This window comes from Petromyzon marinus, chromosome 61, assembly GCF_048934315.1.
Source record: "Petromyzon marinus isolate PM22_M1 ecotype Great Lakes invasive population chromosome 61, UKy_Petmar_22M1.pri1.0, whole genome shotgun sequence".
Classification (NCBI taxonomy): Eukaryota; Metazoa; Chordata; class Hyperoartia; order Petromyzontiformes; family Petromyzontidae; genus Petromyzon; species Petromyzon marinus.
In genome coordinates, this window is record NC_133727.1 from 682396 (window position 1) to 706682 (window position 24287).

At 53.0% G+C, this 24287-nt stretch overlaps 2 protein-coding genes and 1 long non-coding RNA gene across 6 annotated transcripts in view; 2 read left to right on the forward strand and 1 right to left on the reverse strand.

Annotated features, from left to right (window-relative positions):
• The window catches only part of LOC116955715 (gamma-aminobutyric acid receptor subunit gamma-2-like), a 37664-nt gene extending 28426 nt beyond the window's left edge, over positions 1–9238 (forward strand). For both annotated transcript variants that reach the window (XM_032976977.2, XM_076053412.1), the window contains 4 exons: positions 2047–2184; positions 3555–3707; positions 4798–5018; positions 5176–9238. In XM_032976977.2, the coding sequence (XP_032832868.1) occupies positions 2047–2184; positions 3555–3707; positions 4798–5018; positions 5176–5511 (848 nt within the window). In that variant the 3' untranslated portion in view covers positions 5512–9238. The remainder of the gene's footprint in view (positions 1–2046; positions 2185–3554; positions 3708–4797; positions 5019–5175) is intronic.
• Positions 9239–14250: 5012 nt separating this feature from the next.
• Positions 14251–16307, forward strand: LOC142906035 (uncharacterized). The gene is made up of 2 exons (XR_012930034.1): positions 14251–14306; positions 14421–16307. It is a non-coding gene; the product is annotated as an uncharacterized LOC142906035 (long non-coding RNA).
• Positions 16308–18424: 2117 nt separating this feature from the next.
• Positions 18425–24287, reverse strand: part of OCA2 (OCA2 melanosomal transmembrane protein) — a 60849-nt gene continuing 54986 nt past the window's right edge. For all 3 annotated transcript variants that reach the window (XM_076053413.1, XM_076053414.1, XM_032976916.2), the window contains exons 21-24: positions 23239–23343; positions 20941–21034; positions 19190–19283; positions 18425–18734 (exon numbers count right to left, since the gene is read on the reverse strand). In XM_076053413.1, coding sequence (XP_075909528.1) covers positions 18647–18734; positions 19190–19283; positions 20941–21034; positions 23239–23343 — 381 coding nt within the window. In that variant the 3' untranslated portion in view covers positions 18425–18646. The remainder of the gene's footprint in view (positions 18735–19189; positions 19284–20940; positions 21035–23238; positions 23344–24287) is intronic.

Sequence of the window (24287 nt, forward strand, 5' to 3'; positions counted from 1 at the left end):
CCACGCCCGACCGCCTTTGTCTCCCTAGTGGCGATGTTTACACACCGCACGAGGTACTTATTTGAGGCTGAGTCGACCTAGGGGAGGCCCGGGACCGGTTCAGATAATCGTCACTGGTGTTGCCCGTGAGCGCGAATCGAACCCGGGTCGCCAGGTTCATAGCGCAGCGCTAACCGCTACACTATCGCTCCACACACACGCACACACACACACGCACACACACGCATGCATGCACACGCACACGCACGCACACGCACACACACGCATGCATGCACACGCACACACACACGCACACACACACACGCATGCATACACACGCACACACACGCATGCACCCAAGCACACACGCACACACACGCATGCACACACACGCATGCACACACGCATGCACCCACGCACACACACACGCACACACACGCACACACACACACGCACACACACGCATGCATGCACACGCACACGCACGCACACGCACACACACGCATGCATGCACACGCACACACACACGCACACACACACACGCATGCATACACACGCACACACACGCATGCACCCAAGCACACACGCACACACACGCATGCACACACACGCTTGCACACACGCATGCACCCACGCACACACACACGCACACACACGCATGCATGCACACGCGCACACACACACGCACACACACGCATGCATGTACACACACACACGCACACATGCATGCACACGCACACACAAACACACGCATGCATGCACACACACACACGCATGCATACACACACACACGCACACACACACGCACACACACGCATGCACCCACGCACACATACACGCACACACACGCATGCACACACACGCATGCATGCACACGCACACACACACACACGCACACACACGCATGCATGCACACGCACACACACGCACACACGCATGCACACAAAGACAAAGATCCCCCATATAGCCTTAACAGACTGTAGGGGCAAGTGCTGTTAGCGAGCAGCACCTATGAAGGCTGGCACGGTGCACGAGTCGGTGGGTAGTCAACACCACGCCCGACCGCCTTTGTCTCCCCAGTGGCGATGTTTACTACACACCACAGCGGGTACTCGTTTGAGGCCGAGTCGACCTAGAGGAGGCCCAGGACCGGTTAAGATAATCGTCACTGGTGTTGGTGGCCGTGAGCTAAATCAAACTCGGGTCACCACGCACACACACACGGATACCCACGCACACACACACGGACACCCACACACACACATGGATGCCCACGCACACACACACGGACACACACACATATACCCACGCACACACACACGGACACACACACGGACACCCACGCACACACACACGGGCACACACACACACGGACACCCACGCACACACACACGGATACCCACGCACACACACACGGATACCCACACACACACGGACACCCACGCACACACACACGGACACCCACGCACACACACACATGGACACCCACGCACACACACCGACACCCACGCACACACACGGACACCCACGCACACACACACGGACACCCACGCACACACACACGGATACCCACGCACACACACACGGACACACACACACACACACGGACACCCACGCACACACACATACGGGCACACACACACACACGGACACGCACGCACACACACACGGACACCCACGCACACACACACGGACACCCACGCACACACACACGGGCACACACACACACACACACACGGATACCCACACACACACACGGACACTCACGCACACATACACGGGCACACACACACACGGACACCCACGCACACACACACGGGCACACACACACACGGACACCCACGCACACACACACGGACACCCATGCACGCTTCGACGACGACGACGATGTTGTTGTTGACGATGTTGTTTGATTGTTGTTGTTGACGATGTTGTTTGGTTGTTGTTGTTGTTGACGATGTTGCTTGATTGTTGTTGTTGACGATGTTGTTTGATTGTTGTTGTTGTTGACGGTGTTGTTTGATTGTTGTTGTTGACGATGTTGTTTGATTGTTGTTGTTGTGCAAGACGGCTACCCGAAGGACGAGATTATCTACCGCTGGAGCAGCAGCTCAGTGGAGCTCGCTAACCAGCAGAACTGGAAGCTCTACCAGTTCTCGTTCGTCGGCCTGCGAAACATCACCAACATTCTCAAGACTCCCTCCGGTACTGGCCGCCACCACCACCGTCTACAGCCACAACCACAGCCACAACCATCGTCTACAGCCACAACTACAGCCACAACCACGATCTCAATTCACAACCACAACTACGATCTCAATTCACAACCACAGCCACAACCACGATCTCAATCTACAGCCACAACCACAACCACGATCTCAATTCACAACCACAGCCACAACCACAATCTCATTTCACAACCACAGCCGCAACCACGACCCACAACCACAGCCACAACCACAGTCAAAACCACAGCCACAATCACGATCTCAATTCACAACCACAGCCACAACCACTATCTCAATTCACAACCACAGCCACAACCACAGCCACAACCACGATCTCAATTCACAACCACAGCCACAACCACGATCTCAATTCACAACCACAGCCACAACCACGATCTCAATTCACAACCACAGCCACAACCACGACCCACAACCACAACCACAGCCACAACTACAGCCACAACCACAACCACGACCCACAGCCACAACCACAACCACGATCTCAATTCACAACCAAAACCACAACCACAGCCACAACCACAACCACGACCCACAACCACGGTAGCCCTTCACTCTCTCCAGCCGTGGCGGCTTCTGTCATGACATCTCAGAGCGGGGGGGGGGGGGGCACGTCATGGCAGCTTCTTTCAGGACTGACGATGCGAACGCCATCGCCCCCGCGCCACACGATGCCAATGTTGTGTCGTGCACCCCTTCTCCACCCGACACAGACGCAATTTAAGTTGTCGGGCGAAGGAGCGAGCCCAGCTATTGTTTTGGCTTCAGCACAAGTGGCGTGAAACTCTGGTTTTGTTTCATTTTCACCGGGAGTGAAGCTCTTTTTCAGAAGTGACCGGGCTACTCCGCAAATGATAGCTCGACCGAGTGGCTTATCGCGTGGAGATTTACAACAACAGTCAAACACTCTGAACACGTGGCCGTGGATTCTAAATGTGGAGGGAAAAACCGGAGGACCCGGATAAAAAATCCACGAGACACGCAAACTCCAAATAGACAGCAGCAGGTGTCGTCAGGGTCGTGATCGAACCCACGACCTCCTGTACACCACGCGAGGTAGTTAACATCTCCTGGCCATCTTGATGATGATGAGAGAGAGACACGCAAACTCCAAATATACAGCAGCAGGCATTGTCAGGATTGGGATCGAACCCACGACCTCCTGCATAGCAGGCGAGGTAGTCAACATCTCCTGGCCACCGCGGCACCCGATGCTTCCAGGGAGACCCACGCACGGTACTCTGCGCAACTCGCTACGACGTCAGACCCGGCCAGCATCGTCCGCTGACCGCCAGCGTTCCCGGCGGTGGTTCCGTGTCTCCGTGGCAGGCGACTATGTCGTGATGGCCGTGTACTTTGAGCTGGTGCGGAGGATGGGCTACTTCACCATCCAGACGTACATCCCCTGCATCCTCATCGTCGTGCTGTCCTGGGTCTCCTTCTGGATCAACAGAGACGCCACGCCGGCACGCACCGCCCTGGGTGGGCACGCAAATCCACGCACGGCGGCCACCGCATTCCCAGCGGCCCCGAGATTGTGGCACCTGGGGTCACACCTGGGATGACACCTGGGGTGACACCTGGGGTGACACCTGGGGTGACACCTGGAGTGACACCTGGGGTGACACTTGGGGTGACACCTGGGGTCACACCTGGGGTGACACCTGGGGTGGCACCTGGGGTGGCACCCGGGGTCACACCTGGGGTGACACCTGGGGTGACACCTGGGGTGATACCTGGGGTGACACCTGGGGTGATACCTGGGGTGATGCCTGGAGTGACACCTGGAGTCACACCTGGGGTCACACTTGGGGTGACACTTGGGGTCACACCTGGGTTTACACCTGGGGTGACACCTGGGGTCACACCTGGAGTGACACCTTGGGTGACACCTGGGGTGACACCTGGGGTGACACCTGGAGTGACACCTTGGGTGGCACCTGGGGTGACACCTGGAGTGACACCTTGGGTGGCACCTGGGGTTACACCTGGGGTGACACCTGGGGTCACACCTGGGGTCACACCTGGGGTGACACCTGGGGTCACACCTGGGGTCACACCTGGGGTGACACCTGGGGTGACACCTGGAGTGATGCCTGGAGTGACACCTGGAGTCACACCTGGGGTCACACTTGGGGTGACACTTGGGGTCACACCTGGGTTTACACCTGGGGTGACACCTGGGGTCACACCTGGAGTGACACCTTGGGTGACACCTGGGGTGACACCTGGGGTGACACCTGGAGTGACACCTTGGGTGGCACCTGGGGTGACACCTGGAGTGACACCTTGGGTGGCACCTGGGGTTACACCTGGGGTGACACCTGGGGTCACACCTGGGGTCACACCTGGAGTGACACCTGGAGTGACACCTGGGGTCACACCTGGGGTCACACCTGGGGTGACACCTGGGGTGACACCTGCATAGAACCCCAATGAGTGACTGTCACTCTCACGGTTCGCTCACTCAGCGTCTCCTCCTCCCGTACTCCCTCTCCTCCACCTCCCTTCTCTACCTCTCTCACCCCCTCTTCTCCCCCGCTCCTTCCTTACCCCCCCCTGCCCCGTGCAGGCATCACGACGGTGCTCACGATGACGACGCTGAGCACCATCTCGCGCAAGACGCTGCCCAAGGTGTCGTACGCCACGGCCATGGACCTCTTCGTCACGGTGTGCTTCTTCTTCGTCTTCGCCGCCATGATCGAGTACGCCACGCTCACCTTCTTCGTCATGCAGCAGAAGCAGAACGCCGGCAAGAAGCCCAAGGAGAAGCCCCCGCCACGGCCCCCACAGGTGAGTCACGGGGGCGGGGGGATGGATAGACACCCACGGGGAGGCTTGCGATGGCCGAGTGAGAGACGCTGAGCCTCGACTGCTCAGATCGTCTTGGTCGCCACTTCCTCCTCAATCACTCTTGCAATGTCTCTCTCCTCCCCCACCCCCCACACAGAGCCACTACCACGGGCTGCTCAAGGTGCGCATGCGCTCCGAGCGTCTCAACAACGCCCTGGCGCCTCCGCGCCTCGCAGCCCCTCCCCCTCCGACGCCCCCCCCGCCGCGGTCCGGGTGCCCCCCCGCCGCCGGCGTCGCCGCCGCCGCCGACTGCCTCGAGGGAAAGGATTGCTCGGGGTTCTTCTGCTGCGTGGACGAGTGCCGGAGCGGCGCGTGGCGCCAGGGCAGGGCCCACATCCACATCGTGCAGCTCGACTCCTACGCTCGCATCTTCTTCCCCACCTCGTTCGCCCTCTTCAACCTCGTCTACTGGGTGACCTACCTGTACCTGTGATCGCTCCGGCCGGCGCGTCGCGCGCGAGCGATTGCGGCGATTGCGGCGGTTGCGGTGGGGGTGTGGGGGGGAATGTGGGGGGAATGTTGTATATTGTGGCGGAGTGGGCGGCGGTGGAGATAGCAGAACCCACCCGGGGGGTTCGTGGGGGGGGTCGCCGACCGTAACGCGACGGGGCGGTGGGGGGGAGGTTGCGGCGAGTGCCGGTCGCGGCACGGTCACCCCACCGCCCCGCCGCCTCGCCGGGCGAACCGTGGCCGGCCCCGCCGGCACCTCGCGCGCGAGCGACCGTCGCCGCCCGAGCCGGTGCGGCGAATGGAAATTCCACGTTTCTGTGGCCGCGAGGCCGGCTCTGGGCGACCGCCGTTGACTCTCCCGCATGCGCACGGCGCTTCACCGACCGCCACAACCGCGGGGCGAGAGCGGTGGTGGTGATGGTAGAGGTGGCGGTGGAGGCGCCGGTGTGTGTATGTGTGTATCACTGTGTGTGCGTGTGTGCAATTGTGTGGGGAACGGTAATGTAGCGGTTAGCGCGCTGTTCTACAAACCGGGCGACCCAAGTTCGATTCCTGCTCACGGCCAACATCGGTGACGAATATCTGGGCCTACCGTAGGTCAACTCAGCCTCAAATGAGTACCCGGTGCGGTGTGTAAACATCGCCACTGGGGAAAAAAAGGCAGCCGGGCGTGGTGCTGGCCACCCACCCCCTCGTGTGCTGTGCCGGCCTTCATAGGTGCTCGCTAACAGCACTTGCCCCAACGGTCTGTTAGGGCTACACGGGAGATGTTTGTCTTTTGTGCGTGCGATTGTGCGCGCACGCGGTTCGGAATTGTGGAACACAGAGTTGTGCGGATCGACACCGTTATAACGAGGGTGAACACTCCCGATAGCTTATGGTGATGTTAAACGTGTCACGTACGTACGTACACACGCACACACACACACCCGGGAGTCACGAGACCACGGGACCGGGGCCGCCGTGGTACCGTGATGCGCGATCACCGCCGGTCGTGCCGTCCGTCGTGCCCCGCATCGTCACGGCCTGATCAGCGTTCCTCCAATCGAGACATTTCTCCTCCGAATCGGTGAACGCTGCGACTCATTCCACGGCAGCATCCGGGGTGCCAGCCGAGTGGACTAATCCACTCGTTCCACCGGGGTACGTGTGGTCGTGTTGGGGTAGCTGAGTGGACTAGTCCACTCGTTCCACCGGGGTACGCGTGGTCGTGTTGGGGTAGCCGAGTGGACTAGTCCACCCGTTCCACCGGGGTACGCGTGGTCGTGTTGGGGTAGCCGAGTGGACTAGTCCACCCGTTCCACCGGGGTACGCGTGGTCGTGTTGGGGTAGCCGAGTGGACTAGTCCACCCGTTCCACCGGGGTACGCGTGGTCGTGTTGGGGTAGCTGAGTGGACTAGTCCGCCCGTTCCACCGGGGTACGTGTGGTCGTGTTGGGGTAGCTGAGTGGACTAGTCCGCCCGTTCCACCAGTAAAAGACGCCCATCGCCGCATTCGCAATTAAAAAAATTAAATATATTTTCACTTCTCCGACACAATGATAAACCAACTTACGGAAGCAAATGAAAGTACCACGATATTAAGTGTTGACTCAAACTAAAAAATAAACTAAGAGCTGTAAGATTAAAGCGTGCCAAACCCCGCTGTCCGTGCGGTGGATACGCGACCGATGCCGCGCCCTCCCACTCGTTTTGATCGCTCCGACTGACCGCGGTGACGCACGGCCCAGCGGCAAGACTCCAGGCGCGGGGTTTTCCGCGGAGGAAGCGAACTGCTGCTGAGAAACTTCAGAGCGAATGTTCTTTTGCACTTGGCAGCAACAACAACAACAACAAAAAGCACAACGGATAAACGACAACGGCGGTGTATTCCACGGTGGCATTCGGCGGCAAACCCGGCGACCCCGACCGTGAGACGCTCGCCGTCGGACGGCGCCGTTCCATCCAGTCTCGCGACGCGCGCGAGCGCTCGCCCGCGCCCGGATGCAAAACGCGGGTGACGTTCCAGGGTCTATACGGTGTTTCCTTGCTCTCTCTTTCCTTCGAACTGAGGCGTGGCCTTGCGCTCCGGCGATGGCGCCGCTCCTCGTGCGAGCCGTCTGTCGTTAAACACCGTCGCCACCCGTCACGGCCAATCAGCGAGGTTTGTCACGTGAACAAAACGTGCCAATTAGTGACTGGTTCAGCACTGAACGGTTGTGTGTTGGGCAGTTTCGCCAGTAATTGCAACCAGCATCATCAGGTGACAGCCAGAATTGTGGAGAAATTCGTTTAAGAAGGAAGCAGGAGGATTTCTCCACGACTCTGCCTGTTGCCTGAAGATGCCAGTTGTAATTACTGGCGAAATGTCGTACTCAGATTGTGAACGTTGTAGTGGGTTTACTCTCCCACACACGACCGGTGGTGCTGTAACGATTTGGCACGTTCTGTTTACGCGAGAAACCTCACTAATGGGCTGTGTCTGGTGGTGGCGGGTTTAACGACGCATTTATATTTTACGTGATCTAAACCTACAAACACCTCCATTGTGGATAACGTTGGTCGTGAGAGCCTACGTGTTAAACTGGTACGATTGGAATTCGTAGCAGCCCTGTGGCTGGCACGGCTCACCGATGAGCACTCGTAACTACGATGAGCACAAATTGGATGTCATAGGCAGCAGCCCATAGGAGGGCATGGCTCACTGATGAGCACCAACGACTGCGATGAGCTGCGTAAATATAGCGGCCCCTGTAGTTGGCATGGCTCGCTGATGACCACTAATTATTCTGAAGTCCCACACAATACGAACTCCCCGCATCGTGGTTATTTAGTTGAATCGTTAAACCTGCATCATCCACTGCTGGATGAAGACCCCCTGGCCAAAAGCTGTTTCCGCCCCTGTCTGAGTCAGCTCTGTTTATAAACAACGGCAGACCCCCTCTTGACTCACGGTAGAACCCCTCTTGACTCACGGTAGAACCCCTCTTGACTCACGGTAGAACCCCTCTTGACTCACGGTAGAACCTCTCTTGACTCAAGGTAGAACCCCTCTTGACTCACGGTAGAACCCCTCTTGACTCACGGTAGAACCCCTCTTGACGGCGGCGGGCTTCGGTTCCACGAAACCGGTCGTTTGGTGATTTGGTCGTGAAGCGAGTGGAGGAAATGCACGGTTCAAGGCTTCATTCGCTCCGATAGCATCGAAAGTTACCCTCTTTCGCCCACAAATGTTTTAACATTTAAACATTGGATATTAATACAGAAAAGTACTAACAATATGCTTACACATAATATTTAAATAAACACGGTTAATTAATGCATTAATTAATATTTACTGAACCAACAACAGCCCATCGTTATAAAGGGAATGGTCGATAAGCGAACACATTGAGGTCTATCGAGGCACTACACTACACTGTACACTGCACTGTACACTACACTATACACTACACTGCTATACACTACACTACTACACTATACATTACACTACTATGCACTACACTGTACACTACACTACTATACACTACACTATATACTACACTACTATACACTACACTACTATACACTACTATACACTACACTGTACACTACACTGTACACTACACTGCTATACACTACACAACTATACACTACACTACTATACACTACACTATACACTACACTACTATACACTACACTATACACTACACTACTATACACTACACTACTATACACTACTATACACTACACTATATACTACACTACTATACACTACTATACACTACACTATACACTACTTATACACTACACTACTATACACTACACTATAGACTACACTATACACAACTATACACCACACTATACACTATTATACACTACTATACACTACACTATACAGTACTATACACTACACTATACACTACTGTACACTACACTATACACTACACCATACACTACACTATACACTACACTACTATACACTACACTACTATACACTACTATACACTACACTGCTATACACTACACTACTATACACTACGCTACTATACACTACACTACTACACACTACACTATACACTACGCTACTATACACTACACTATACACTACACTATACACTACACTATACACTACACTACTATACACTACACTACTACACTATACATTACACTACTATACACTACACTACTACACAATATACACTACACTATACACTACTATACACTACACTATACACTACACTATACAATACTATACACTACACTATACACTACTATACACTACACTACTATACACTACACTACACCCTACACTACTATACACTACACTATACACTACTATACACAACACTATACACTACTATACACTACACTATACACTACTATACACTACACTATACACTACTATACACTACACTATACACTACACTATACACTACACTATACAGTACACTATACACTACTACACACTACACTATACACTACACTATACACTACACTATACACTATAATCTGGGCTCTGTGGAGGGTCGTTGCTCACAGGGGTTCTCGTGAAGAGGGGTTCTACTCGGTGTGTGTGTATACATCGTCATTGTGTTTGTATGGAACAAGATACACCTCGCCCCGAAATTCCACATTCCTAGGACGAGGACCGGTCACCACGAGAGTCAGGATGAGCAAATTCGACTGCCCCACAAAGCGGTACTCTTGTTTTCCCCACCCCACGGTGATGATTAATGGCGATTGTGGGATGGTGGTTCATGGGTGCTACGAACAGCACTTGCCCCAACAGTCTATAGATGCTACACGGGGGATCTTTGTTGCTGCCATTGTGGTGTTTGAGGATGGACTGCCCCTGCCATAGGAATGTGGAAATTCCGTGTTTCTAGAATACAGGTGGTGGGGGGGGGCGGTGTTGATGCATCGATGAACACCGCTCGCAAGAAAGGGCATTTCTCTAGGGGGTCACGTGGCTCCCGCAGCCGCTCGAGGCCACGACCAATCACGTGGCCAGGAGACATTCACTCCCTCGCCGGGTGTACAGGAGGTCGTGGGTTCGATCCCGGCCCTGACCCCGGCTGCTGCTGCTGCTGCTGCTGTCGATTTGGAGCTTGCGTGTCTCTCTCTCTCTCTCCCCGGGGTTTCCCTCCACACTTAGAATCGACGTCGCAGCGTTTAGACCATTTTGTCTGCTCGACATTCCCACGTGGTGATGATGCTGATGATGATGATGCTGATACGCCACTTCGCTCAGCTATCATTTGTGGCTCAGTGGGCCTTAGCCGGTACAATAAAATAAGAGTTTCTGGCTGTAGTTTCAGTATTCCTCCTCCAGCCAAGATCGCGAGCCGCTATATGGGAATGTGGAGCAGCTTAGCACGTGAATGTTCTTGTTTTTCACTGCGTTTATACAACCAGCACGTTGCTTGTCCACGTCACAGCCTAGTAATCTGTGTACTCTGACAATATCCGTGATGTATACTTCACCAGACTTAGTGAAGAAACGCGTGAGATCAGAGATGTACACGATGAACATTGAGCAAACAACTATTTATATCATCAGCAGCAGCAGCGGCGGCGGCGCGTGTCCATTCCGTGGGTTAGTAGGACCCGCTGTCAGCATAGCCATCATCGTCACTATCATCATCGTCACCATCATCATCATCGTCACTATCATCATCATCATCGTCACCATCATCGTACGGTGCGAAATAAGTTCAATGTGCATACGTTGTCACCATCATCATCATCGCCATGATCACCATCACTTTTGTGATCACCATCAAGTTATGACAATCGTTCAGTCTTGTTGAAGGAAAGGTCACGAGGTCATGACCACGTGCTGTGGATGACGCCGTACGTCGCCATCGCTCCCTTCCCTCTGCCAGGTCCCGCAGCGCGTCGCACGGTCGACACGTGGCCTCCAGGCCCCACCACCCTCGCAATCCCATCACCATCATCACCATCATCACCACCATCACCACCACCATCATCATCATCACTACCACCATCATCACCACCACCACCACCATCACCACCATCACCACCATCACCATCATCGCCACCATCATCATCACCATCATCACCATCACCACCACCACCATCATCACCACCATCATCACCACCATCACCACCACCACCATCACCACCATCATCACCACCATCACCACCACCATCACCACCACCATCATCATTCCCCCTGGTCACGGCCCTCTGGGCGCCTCTCCTCCTCCTCCACCTCGCACACCACTCGTCCCACCCATCACTACCTCCTCCTCCACCTTGCACACCACTCGTCCCACCCATCACCACCTCCTCCTCCACCATGCACCCCACTCGTCCCACCCATCACTACCTCCTGTATCCTGCACACCACTCGTCCCACCCATCACCACCTCCTCCTCCACCATGCACACCACTCGTCCCACCCATCACTACCTCCACCATGCACACCACTCGTCCCACCCATCACTACCTCCTCCTCCACACTGCACACCACTCGTCCCACCCATCACTACCTCCTCCTGTACCCTGCACACCACTCGTCCCACCCATCACCACCTCCTCCTCCACCATGCACACCACTCGTCCCACCCATCACTACCTCCTCCTGTACCCTGCACACCACTCGTCCCACCCATCACTTCCTCCTCCACCTTGCACACCACTCGTCCCACCCATCACTACCTCCTCCTGCTGCTGCTGTTGCCGACACGAGGGGGGAGTCTGTCCCTGATCCACCCCAAGCCCACGGCCTCTCTCACGATCCCCTCCCCCACAGATTCCCCGAGCCCCCCCCCCGAGCCCCCCCCCGAGCCCCCCCGAGCCCCCCCCCTCTCCTGTGTCCTCGCCCGCTCCTCCCCTCCACCCCGCCCCTGCTGCAAACCCCAGCCGGCCGAGTTTGATTCCACGTCCAACGACCGATAACGGTGACCTGTGTTATAACGGTGACCTGTGTTATAACGGCGACCTGTGTTATAACGGTGGCCTGTGTTATAACGGTGACCTGTGTTATAACGGCGACCTGTGTTATAACGGTGGCCTGTGTTATAACGGAGGAGGAGGTAGGAGGCTCTCGGCACGTGGACGAGACGAGAGCGGCCGCGTGCGAGCCTCGGGGTTGACGATGGCCGGGGCGGTCACCACGTGGTGGCCGGGGCGGTCACCACGTGGTGGCCGGGGCGGTCACCACGTGGTGGCCGAGGCGGGGCGGTCACCACGTGGTGGCCGGGGCGGTCACCACGTGGTGGCCGAGGCGGGGCGGTCACCACGTGGTGGCCGGGGCGGTCACCACGTGGTGGCCGAGGCGGGGCGGTCACCACGTGATTGGCCGAGGCGGGGCGGTCACCACGTGGTGGCCGGGGCGGTCACCACGTGGTGGCCGAGGCGGTCACCACGTGGTGGCCGAGGCGGGGCGGTCACCACGTGATTGGCCGAGGCGGGGCGGTCACCACGTGGTGGCCGGGGCGGTCACCACGTGGTGGCCGAGGCGGTCACCACGTGGTGGCCGAGGCGGTCACCACGTGATTGGCCGAGGCGGGGCGGTCACCACGTGGTGGCCGCCTGCCACGTGGTGAGTGAGCGGCGGGGGGGGGGGACACGGGATTCCACAGCTGTCAAGCCACACGGCTCACCACGCATGCGTGTACAGGGAGGGGCTACACAATGTATTTAGTCTCTGAGACGTATAAGGGGCACGGGGCGACCAATGAGGTACGAGTTGGTCTGTGATAAGGTGGGCACTGGTCAGGGGTCGACGGCTCTGAGATTCGAGGCGTTGTGGCTCCTTCCCCACGGCGGCGAGGGTCGAGGGAGAGTGGGCGGGTGGTGGGTGGGTAGGTGAGTGAGTGAGTGGGTGGTGGGTGGGTAGGTGAGTGAGTGAGTGGGTGGTGGGTGGGTAGGTGAGTGAGTGAGTGGGTGGTGGGTGGGTAGATGAGTGAGTGGGTGGGTGGTGGGTGGGTAGGTGAGTGAGTGGGTGGGTGGTGGGTGGGTAGGTGAGTGAGTGAGTGGGTGGTGGGTGGGTAGGTGAGTTAGTGAGTGGGTGGTGGGTGGGTAGATGAGTGAGTGGGTGGGTGGTGGGTGGGTAGGTGAGTGAGTGGGTGGGTGAGTAGGCGAGTGGGGTGGTGGGTGGGTGGGTAGGTGAGTGAGTGGGTGGTGGGTGGGTAGGTGAGTGAGTGAGTGGGTGGTGGGTGGGTAGGTGAGTGAGTGGGTGGTGGGTGGGTGGGTAAGTGAGTGAGTGGGTGGGTGGTGGGTAGGTGAGTGGGTGGGTGGTGGGCAGGTGAGTGAGTGGGTGGTGGGTGGGTAGTTGAGTGAGTGGGTGGTGGGTGGGTAGATGAGTGAGTGAGTGGGTGGTGGGTGGGTAGGTGAGTGAGTGGGTGGTGGGTGGGTGGGTAGGTGAGTGAGTGGGTGGGTAGGCGAGTGAGTGGGTGGGTGAGTAGGTGAGTGAGTGGGGTGGTGGGTGGGTAGGTGAGTGGGTGGGTGGTGAGTGGGAGGTGAGTGGGTGGGTGGTGGGTGGGAGGTGAGTGGGTGGTGGGTGGTGGGTAGGTAGATGAGTGAGTGGGTGGGTGGGTGGTAGGTGAGTGAGTGGGTGGTGGGTGGGTAGGTGAGTGAATGGGTGGGTGTTGGGTGGGTAGGTGAGTGAGTGGGTGGGTGGTGGGTAGGTGAGTGAGTGGGTGGGTAGGTGAGTGAGTAGGTGGGTGGTGGGTGGGTAGGTGAGCGAGTGGGTGGGCGGTGGGTGGGTAGGTGAGTGGGTGGGTGGTGGGTGGGTTGGTGAGTGAGTGGGTAGGTGAGTGAGTGGGTAGGTGAGTGAGTGAGTGGGTAGGTGAGTGAGTGGGTGGGTAGGTGAGTGAGTGGGTGGGTAGGTGAGTGGGTGGGTGGTGGGTGGGTTGGTGAGTGGGTGGGTGGTGGGTGGGTTGGTGCGTGAGTGCGTGGGTAGGTGAGCGAGCGAGCGAGTCACACATATCCGCCGCTTCGTCACCAAGTCGCTCTCCAACAGCGAGGGAATGTTAACTCGTTCGGCCGAGTCCATTCCCTACGCACACAACCATCATCATCATCAGTGTTCCATCATCACCAACACCATCATCATCATCATCAGTGTTCCATCACCATCATCACCAACACCATCATCACCAACACAACCATCATCATCATCAGTGTTCCATCACCATCATCACCAACACAACCATCATCATCACCATCAATGTTCCATCACCATCATCACCAACACCATCATCATCAGTGTTCCATCATCATCACCATCATCACCAACACAACCATCATCATCATCAGTGTTCCATCATCACCAACACCATCATCATCAGTGTTCCATCACCATCATCACCAACACAACCATCATCATGTGTTTCCTCATCACCAACACCATCATCATCAGTGTTCCATCACCATCATCACCAACACCATCATCATCAGTGTTCCATCACCATCATCACCAACACAACCATCATCATCACCATCATCACCATCATCATCAATGTTCCATCATCACCAACACCATCATCATCATGTGTTCCATCATCACCAACACCATCATCACCAACACAACCATCATCACCACCATCATGTGTTCCATCATCATCACCAACACCATCATCATCATGTGTTCCATCATCATCACCAACACAACCATCATCATCAGTGTTCCATCACCATCATCACCAACATCATCATCATCATGTATTCCATCATCACCAACACCATCATCACCAACAAAACCATCATCATCATCATCATGTGTTCCATCATCATCACCAACACCATCATCATCATGTGTTCCATCATCATCACCAACACCACCATCATCATCATCAGTGTTCCATCACCATCATCACCAACACAGCCATCATTATCAGTATTCCATCATCATCACCAACACAACCATCATCATCATCAGTGTTCCATCACCATCATCACCAACACAACCATCATCATCACCATCATCATCACCATCAATGTTCCATCACCATCATCACCAACACCATCATCATCATCATGTGTTCCATCATCACCAACACCATCATCACCAACACAACCATCATCACCATCATCATGTGTTCCATCATCATCACCAACACCATCATCATCATGTGTTCCATCATCATCACCAACACAACCATCATCATCATCAGTGTTCCATCACCATCATCACCAACACAGCCATCATCATCAGTATTCCATCATCATCACCAACACAACCATCATCATCATCAGTGTTCCATCACCATCATCACCAACACAACCATCATCATCACCATCATGTGTTCCATCACCATCATCACCAACACAACCATCATCATCAGTATTCCATCACCATCATCACCATCACAACCATCATCATCACCAACACAACCATCATCATGTGTTCCACCATCATCATCACCAACACAACCATCATCATCATCATGTGTTCCACCATCATCATCAATGTTCCAAGTCGCTCTCAAGCAGCAGGGAATGTTGACTCGTTCGAGTCAGTCGCGGAGGGCAGAGTGGCCCAGAATCGACAGGCGGTACAATCATAAAGATAATCACCACCACTACTACTGATGATGATGATGACTACGGTTTCACTGCATTGGGTGACACTGTGAGGTTCGGATATGCGACGTTGTCCTGTAACTGTGATGTTAAAGCCGAGCACTTTGTGAAACAAAACGAATCACTTGTGGCGTGTCGTGCCCTCCCTCTCCACCCTGTTGCGGAGATGTCGAGAGGAAGCGACATGCACAGCAGAGAGAGAGAGAGACGTCTACAGGCGTGTACATTAATATGGTACGTCAAATACATTGCAATTATGAGGAAATCGTGCGTGTCTCTGCTGGGTGTGTGTGTCTCACACATCGCTAACACACACACACCTAACACACACATCCCTAACAAACACACACACATCGCTAACACACACACACATCCCTAACACACACACACACATCCCTAACACACACACATCCCTAACACACACACACATAACACACATCCCTAACACACACACATCCCTAACACACACACACATCCATAACACACACACACATCCATAACACACATACACATCCCTAACACACACACATCCCTGACACACACACACATCCCTAACACACACACATCCCTAACACACACATCCCTAACACACACACATCCCTAACATACACACACACATCCCTAACATACACACACATCCCTAACACACACACACATCCCTAACACACACATCCCTAACACACACACATCCCTAACACACACACACACATCCCTAACACACACACATCCCTAACACACACATCCCTAACACACACATCCCTAACACACACACATCCCTAACACACACACATCCCTAACAAACACATCCCTAACACACACACACACACATCCCTAACACACACACACACATCCCTAACACACACACACATCCCTAACACACACACACATCCCTAACACACACATCCCTAACAAACACACACATCCCTAACACACACACACATCCCTAACACACACACATCCCAAACATACACATCCCTAACACACACACACATCCCTAACACACACACATCCCTAACACACACACACACACACCTAACACACACATCCCTAACACAAACACACACACACATCCCTAACACACACATCCCTAACAAACACACATCCCTAACACACACACACATCCCTAACACACACACATCCCAAACATACACATCCCTAACACACACACACATCCCTAACACACACACACACCTAACACACACATCCCTAACACACACACACATCCCTAACACACACACACATCCCTAACACACACACACATCCCTAACACACACACATCCATAACACACACACATAACACACACATCCCTAACACACACACATCCCTAACACACACACATCCCTAACACACACACACACATCCCTAACACACACATCCCTAACACACACATCCCTAACACACACATCCCTAACACACACACACACCTAACACACACATCCCTAACACACACACATCCCTAACACACACACACATCCCTAACACACACACACATCCCTAACACACACATCCCTTACACACACACACATCCCTTACACACACACACATCCCTAACACACACACACATCCCTAACACACACACACACATCCCTAACACACACACACACATCCCTAACACACACACACACATCCCTAACACACACACATCCCTAACACACACACATCCCTAACACACACACACACACATCTCTAACACACACATCCCTAACACACACACACATCCCTAACACACACATCCCTAACACACACACACATCCCTAACACACACACACACATCCCTAACACACACACATCCCTAACACACACATCCCTAACAAACACACACATCCCTAACACACACACACATCCCTAACACACACACACATCCCTAACACACACACACATCCCTAACACACACACACACATCCCTAACACACACACACCTAACACACACATCTCTAACACACACACACATCCCTAACACACACACACACACAACCCTAACACACACATCCCTAACACACACACACATCCCTAACACACACATCTCTAACACACACACACACACACCTAACACACACACACCTAACACACACATCCCTAACACACACATCCCTAACACACACACACACACATCCCTAACACACAAACATCCCTAACACACACATCCCTAACACACACATCCCTAACACACACACACATCCCTAACACACACACACATCCCTAACACACACACACATAACACACACACATCCCTAACACACACACACATCCCTAACACACATAACACACACACATCCCTAACACACACACACATCCCTAACACACACATCCCTAACACACACATCCCTAACACACACACACCGCACACGTCTCGGCTCCCACGTGACGCCCCAGAGCACGAATCGTGTCGTCCGATCCTTTATTTGACCACGTGATGAAGCGAACCCCATCAAGACGCAAGACGACATTCGCCCGCTCAATCTTCAGCGGAACGCTGCCTTAGCGGCTGGCGTAAGGCACTACCACTAGGATACAACGCACAGCCGATCCGTAGCGGCCGTCGTAGCGACAACGAAGACTCCCAACTCCGGCAGGGATCACGGCGTCGGAATCCCCGGGGGTCCCTACGAGTTCCACTCCAGCACGCCGTGGCACACGAGGAGGTAAGCCGTGGCCACCGTGGTGGACAGCAGCATCATGGGGAATCCCAGCCTGGACAAAGACAAAGAGCCCCCGTGTAGCCTTAACGGACTGTCGGGGCAAGTGCTGTTAGCGAGCAGCACCTGTTGAAGGCCGGCACGGTGCACGAGGGGGTGGGTGGCCACGCCCGGCCGCCTTTGTCTCCCGGGTGGCGATGTTTACTACACCCTGCAGCAGGCAATTGTTTGAGGCTAAGTCGACCTAGGGGAGGCCCAGGACCGGTTCAGATAAACGCGGTGCACGACAAATCCGACGACCCGAATTCGATTCCCAACATCGGTGACGATTATGATCTGAACCTGAGCCTCAAACGAGTAGCCCGGCACGGTGTGCAGTAAACATCGCCACTGGGGAGACAAAGGCGGCCGGGCCTGGTGCTGTCCGCCCACGCCCTCGCTAACAGCGCTTGCGTCAAAGGTCGATGAGGCTACAGGGGTCATCTTTGTGCATGTGGAGGCGCCTCTCACTTGAAGAACTGCATGAATGAGAATCCATATCCGTGTTGCTCCGCAATTCCAGCGCAGACCACGTTAGACGACGCTCCGATCAGCGTTCCGTTCCCTGCGCGCACACGATCATAAACATCGTCACCAACAACAACAACATCGTCAACATCATCATCATGAATGTTTATTTCATGCACCCATCATCACCGTCAACATCGTCATCATCATCATCAGTTCCATTCCCTACGCACACAACCAACATCAACATCATCATTATCATCAGTGGTCCATCACCATCGTCACCAACATCATCATCATCACTGACATCATCATCACTCAGTGCTCCATTTCCAACACACATTAACATCATCATGATCATAATCACTCTCTGTCATCACCATCATCACCATCATCACCATCATCACCACCCGGCTACGGATCTCGCTGCAGGCGTGCGGAATTCCAGACGCAATGGATCAGTGAGTATTGAATCAACGGGTGTAAGTCACTGTGTGTTGTGATGGATCAGTGGGTATTGAATCAACGGGTATAAGTCACTGTGTGTTGTGATGGATCAGTGGGTATTGAATCAACGGGTGTAAGTCACTGTGTGTCGTGATGAATCAGTGGGTATTGAATCAATGGGTGTAAGTCACTATGTGTCGTGATGAATCAGTGGGTATTGAATCAACGGGTGTAAGTCACTGTGTGTTGTGATGGATCAGTGGGTATTGAATCAACGGGTAGAAGTCACTGTGTGTCGTGATGGATGAGTAGGTATTGAATCAACGGGTAGAAGTCACTGTGTGTTGTGATGAATCAGTGGGTATTGAATCAACGGGTATGATTCACTGTGCGTTGTGATGGATCAGTGGGTATTGAATCAACGGGTATAAGTCACTGTGTGTCGTGATGGATCAGTGGGTATTGAATCAACGGGTGTAAGGCACTGTGTGTTGTGATGGATCAGTGGGTATTGAATCAACGGGTATAAGTCACCGTGTGTTGTGATGGATCAGTGGGTATTGAATCAACGGGTGTAAGTCACTGTGTGTCGTGATGAATCAGTGAGTATTGAATCAATGGGTGTAAGTCACTATGTGTCGTGATGAATCAGTGGGTATTGAATCAACAGGGTGTAAGTCACTGTGTGTTGTGATGGATCAGTGGGTATTGAATCAACGGGTAGAAGTCACTGTGTGTCGTGATGGATGAGTAGGTATTGAATCAACGGGTAGAAGTCACTGTGTGTTGTGATGAATCAGTGGGTATTGAATCAACGGGTATGATTCACTGTGCGTTGTGATGGATCAGTGGGTATTGAATCAACGGGTATAAGTCACTGTGTGTCGTGATGGATCAGTGGGTATTGAATCAACGGGTGTAAGGCACTGTGTCGTGATGAATCAGTGGGTATTGAATCAGCGGGTATAAGTCACTGTGTGTCGTGATGGATGAGTAGGTATTGAATCAATGGGTAGAAGTCACTGTGTGTTGTGATGAATCAGTGGGTATTGAATCAACGGGTACGATTCACTGTGCGTTGTGATGAATCAGTGGGTATTGAATCAACGGGTACGATTCACTGTGCGTTGTGATGGATCAGTGGGTATTGAATCAACGGGTGTAAGTCACTGTGTGTCGTGATGAATCAGTGAGTATTGAATCAACGGGTGTAAGTCACTGTGCGTTGTGATGGATCAGTGGGTATTGAATCAACGGGTGTAAGTCACTGTGTGTCGTGATGAATCAGTGGGCATCTCCTCCATCACCTCCCAGGCAGGCTCCGAATGCCAGCGAGTAAATCAGCGGCTTGATCGGGAGGTTCACATCCGGGTCCTGGCTCAGGTTTAGCAACACCGGAATCTGTGACACGCACACACAGAGACAAAGATCCCCCGTGTAACCCACACAGGCTGTTGGGGCAAGTGTGCACTGTGGCACACGATCACCCTGCACAGAAATCCCCTCTCATCAAGACGCTCATAGTTCTGGCTAAGAAAGTGTCAGAGGGTGATAGTCTGAGAAGTTAAATGTTAAAGAAGAAGCACTGCAATTGAACGGTTACAATGATGCACAAATCAACAGGGCACTGAATGCCAAAACCAAATAAAATAAAATATCACGAGAGTTGAGACTGCCCAAGTAATTACAACTATTAAACATTGCGGGAGTAATTGATAAACTCGCCAGATGCTTGGAAAAACAAAACATCCGAGTCAGATTTGGCACGGTGCATAAAATACAGAAATTAATATCTGGTACAAGAGATTTATTACCGAAGCTATCAACAGAAGGTGTGTACCGGATGAATTGCTCTTGCGGCAAACGCTACGTTGGGCTGACAGGACGAATGATCAGCACGAGATGAAGAGAACACCAAGGAATATGGAACACTCCCAGATACAACTGTCAGCAGTGGCAGAACACGCGTGCCAACAAGGACACTCCATTTTGACAATGTTGGAATTAAAACTAGATACTACTGGCCAAGACTAATTAGATAATCTATCGAAGTTGAGAGTAATACAACTGAATTTAACCGGTCGTATAGCTACAGGCTTCGTGCTGCTTGGAAGAGAATCATCAAACAATACAATGTTTAAATACATTCCTCTACAGGTACGTCAATAGTGATTACCTGTACGCCGCACCCAATTGCAGGTCCTGCTATTTTAGTGCACACAAGCGACAGGATGTACAATGGCAATGTGCCTGTGTAATGTACGCTGATTACCATATCAACCCAATCGATGCATTCACTAACCCCCATCCCCCTTCGCACGTGAAGGGCTCGCAAGTGACGTCAAGGAACGACTCGGGAGGATTTCTCCACGGATCTGGCTGATGAAGCTGGTTGTTATTACTGGCGAAACGTCGGACTCAGATTGTAAATGTTGGGGATTGCTCTTCAACACACACCGGTGTGCTGTACTAGTATACTACACTATACACTACACTATACACTACTATACACTACACACTACACTACACTATACACTACTATACACTACACTATACACTACACTATACACTACACTATACACTACTATACACTACACTATACACTACTACACAATACACTACTATACACTACACTATACACTACTACACAATACACTACTACACAATAGACTATACACTACTACACAATACACTACTATACACTACACTATACACTACTACACAATACACTACTATACACTACACTATACACTACTACACAATACACTACTATACACTACACTATACACTACTACACAATACACTACTACACAATAGACTATACACTACACACTAGTGCTGTACTAGTATACTACACTATACACTACACTATACACTACTATACACTACACACTACACTACACACTACACTATACACTACTATACACTACACTATACACTACTACACAATACACTACTATACACTACACTATACACTACTACACAATACACTACTATACACTACACTATACACTACTACACAATACACTACTATACACTACACTATACACTACACACTAGTGCTGTACTAGTGACGAATTGGCACGCTCTGTTCACGTGACGTTAACCCTTGGCTGTGTCGGGTGGTGGCGGGTTCAATGACACAACATTTATATATTTACGTGGCGATCTAACCCAAAACACCTCCATTGTGGACGAGCGGGTGGGAGGACAGCACCACGCCCGGCCACCTTTGTCTCCCCACTGCTGAGGCTCAGTCGACCTAGGGGAGGCCCAGGACCTGTTAAAGTAATCTTCACTGGTGTTGTTGGTGGCCGTGAGTGGTTGTCGTGGTGGTGGTGGTAGTTGTGGTTGTGGTGGTAGTTGTGGTTGTGGTGGTGGTTTTGTTGGTGGTGGTAGTTGTGGTGGTGGTTGTGGTGGTTGTGGTGGTTGTGGTGGTAGTTGTGGTTGTGGTAGTAGTTGTGGTTATGTTGGTGGTTGTGGTAGTTGTGGTGGTGGTGGTTGTGGTAGTAGTTGTGGTGGTGGTTGTGGTGGTAGTTGTGGTTGTGGTGGTGGTAGTTGTGGTGGTGGTGGTGGTGGTTGTGGTGGTGGTGTGTGAGAGGCACCATGGTGGCCGTGAAGGGGATGTTGTCGATGAGGGACGAAGCGAGTGCAGCCACCCACAGGATGAGGACACACGCCACCACCAGACGGCTCTCTGCCGGCACCGACTGCGGGGATACGTCAACAACATCAACAACATCAACAACAACACAGCCACCACAGCCACCACAACAACACAGCCACCACAGCCACCACAACAACACAGCCACCACAGCCACCACAACAACACAGCCACCACAGCCACCACAACAACAACAACACAGCCACCACCACCACAACAACACAGCCACCACAACAACAACAACACAGCCACCACAACAACAACACAGCCACCAGAACAACAACAACATCAACAACACAGCCACCACCACCACAACAACACAGCCACCCCCACAACAACAACAACACAGCCACCACCACAACAACACAGCCACCACCACAACAACACAACCACCACAACAACAACAACGTCGCACAACTCGTCCTGTCCCCTATCCCCCCGGCTTGATTGAGTGAATGTGACAGCAACCAGATTCGCGGTTGCTGGCTCGCAATCATCTCCCAGTGTCTCCCAGTGTCTCCCTGTATCTCTCAATGTCTCCCTGTGTCTCCCAGTGTCTCCCAGTGTCTCTCAGTGTCTCCCTGTATCTCTCAGTGTCTCACTGTATCTCCCAATATCTCCCAGTATCTCTCAGTATCTCCCAGTGTCTCCCAGTGTCTCCCTGTGTCTCCCAGTGTCTCCCAGTGTCTCCCTGTATCTCTCAATGTCTCCCTGTGTCTCCCAGTGTCTCCCTGTGTCTCCCGGTGTCTCCCTGTGTCTCTCAGTGTCTCCCTGTGTCTCCCAGTGTCTCCCTGTATCTCTCAGTATCTCCCAGTGTCTCCCAGTATCTCTCAGTGTCTCCCAGTATCTCTCAGTGTCTCCCTGTGCCTCCCAGGATCTCCCAGTGTCTCCCTGTGTCTCCCAGGATCTCCCAGTGTCTCCCTGTGTCTCCCAGTGTCTCCCTATATCTCTCAGTATCTCCCAGTGTCTCCCAGTATCTCTCAGTGTCTC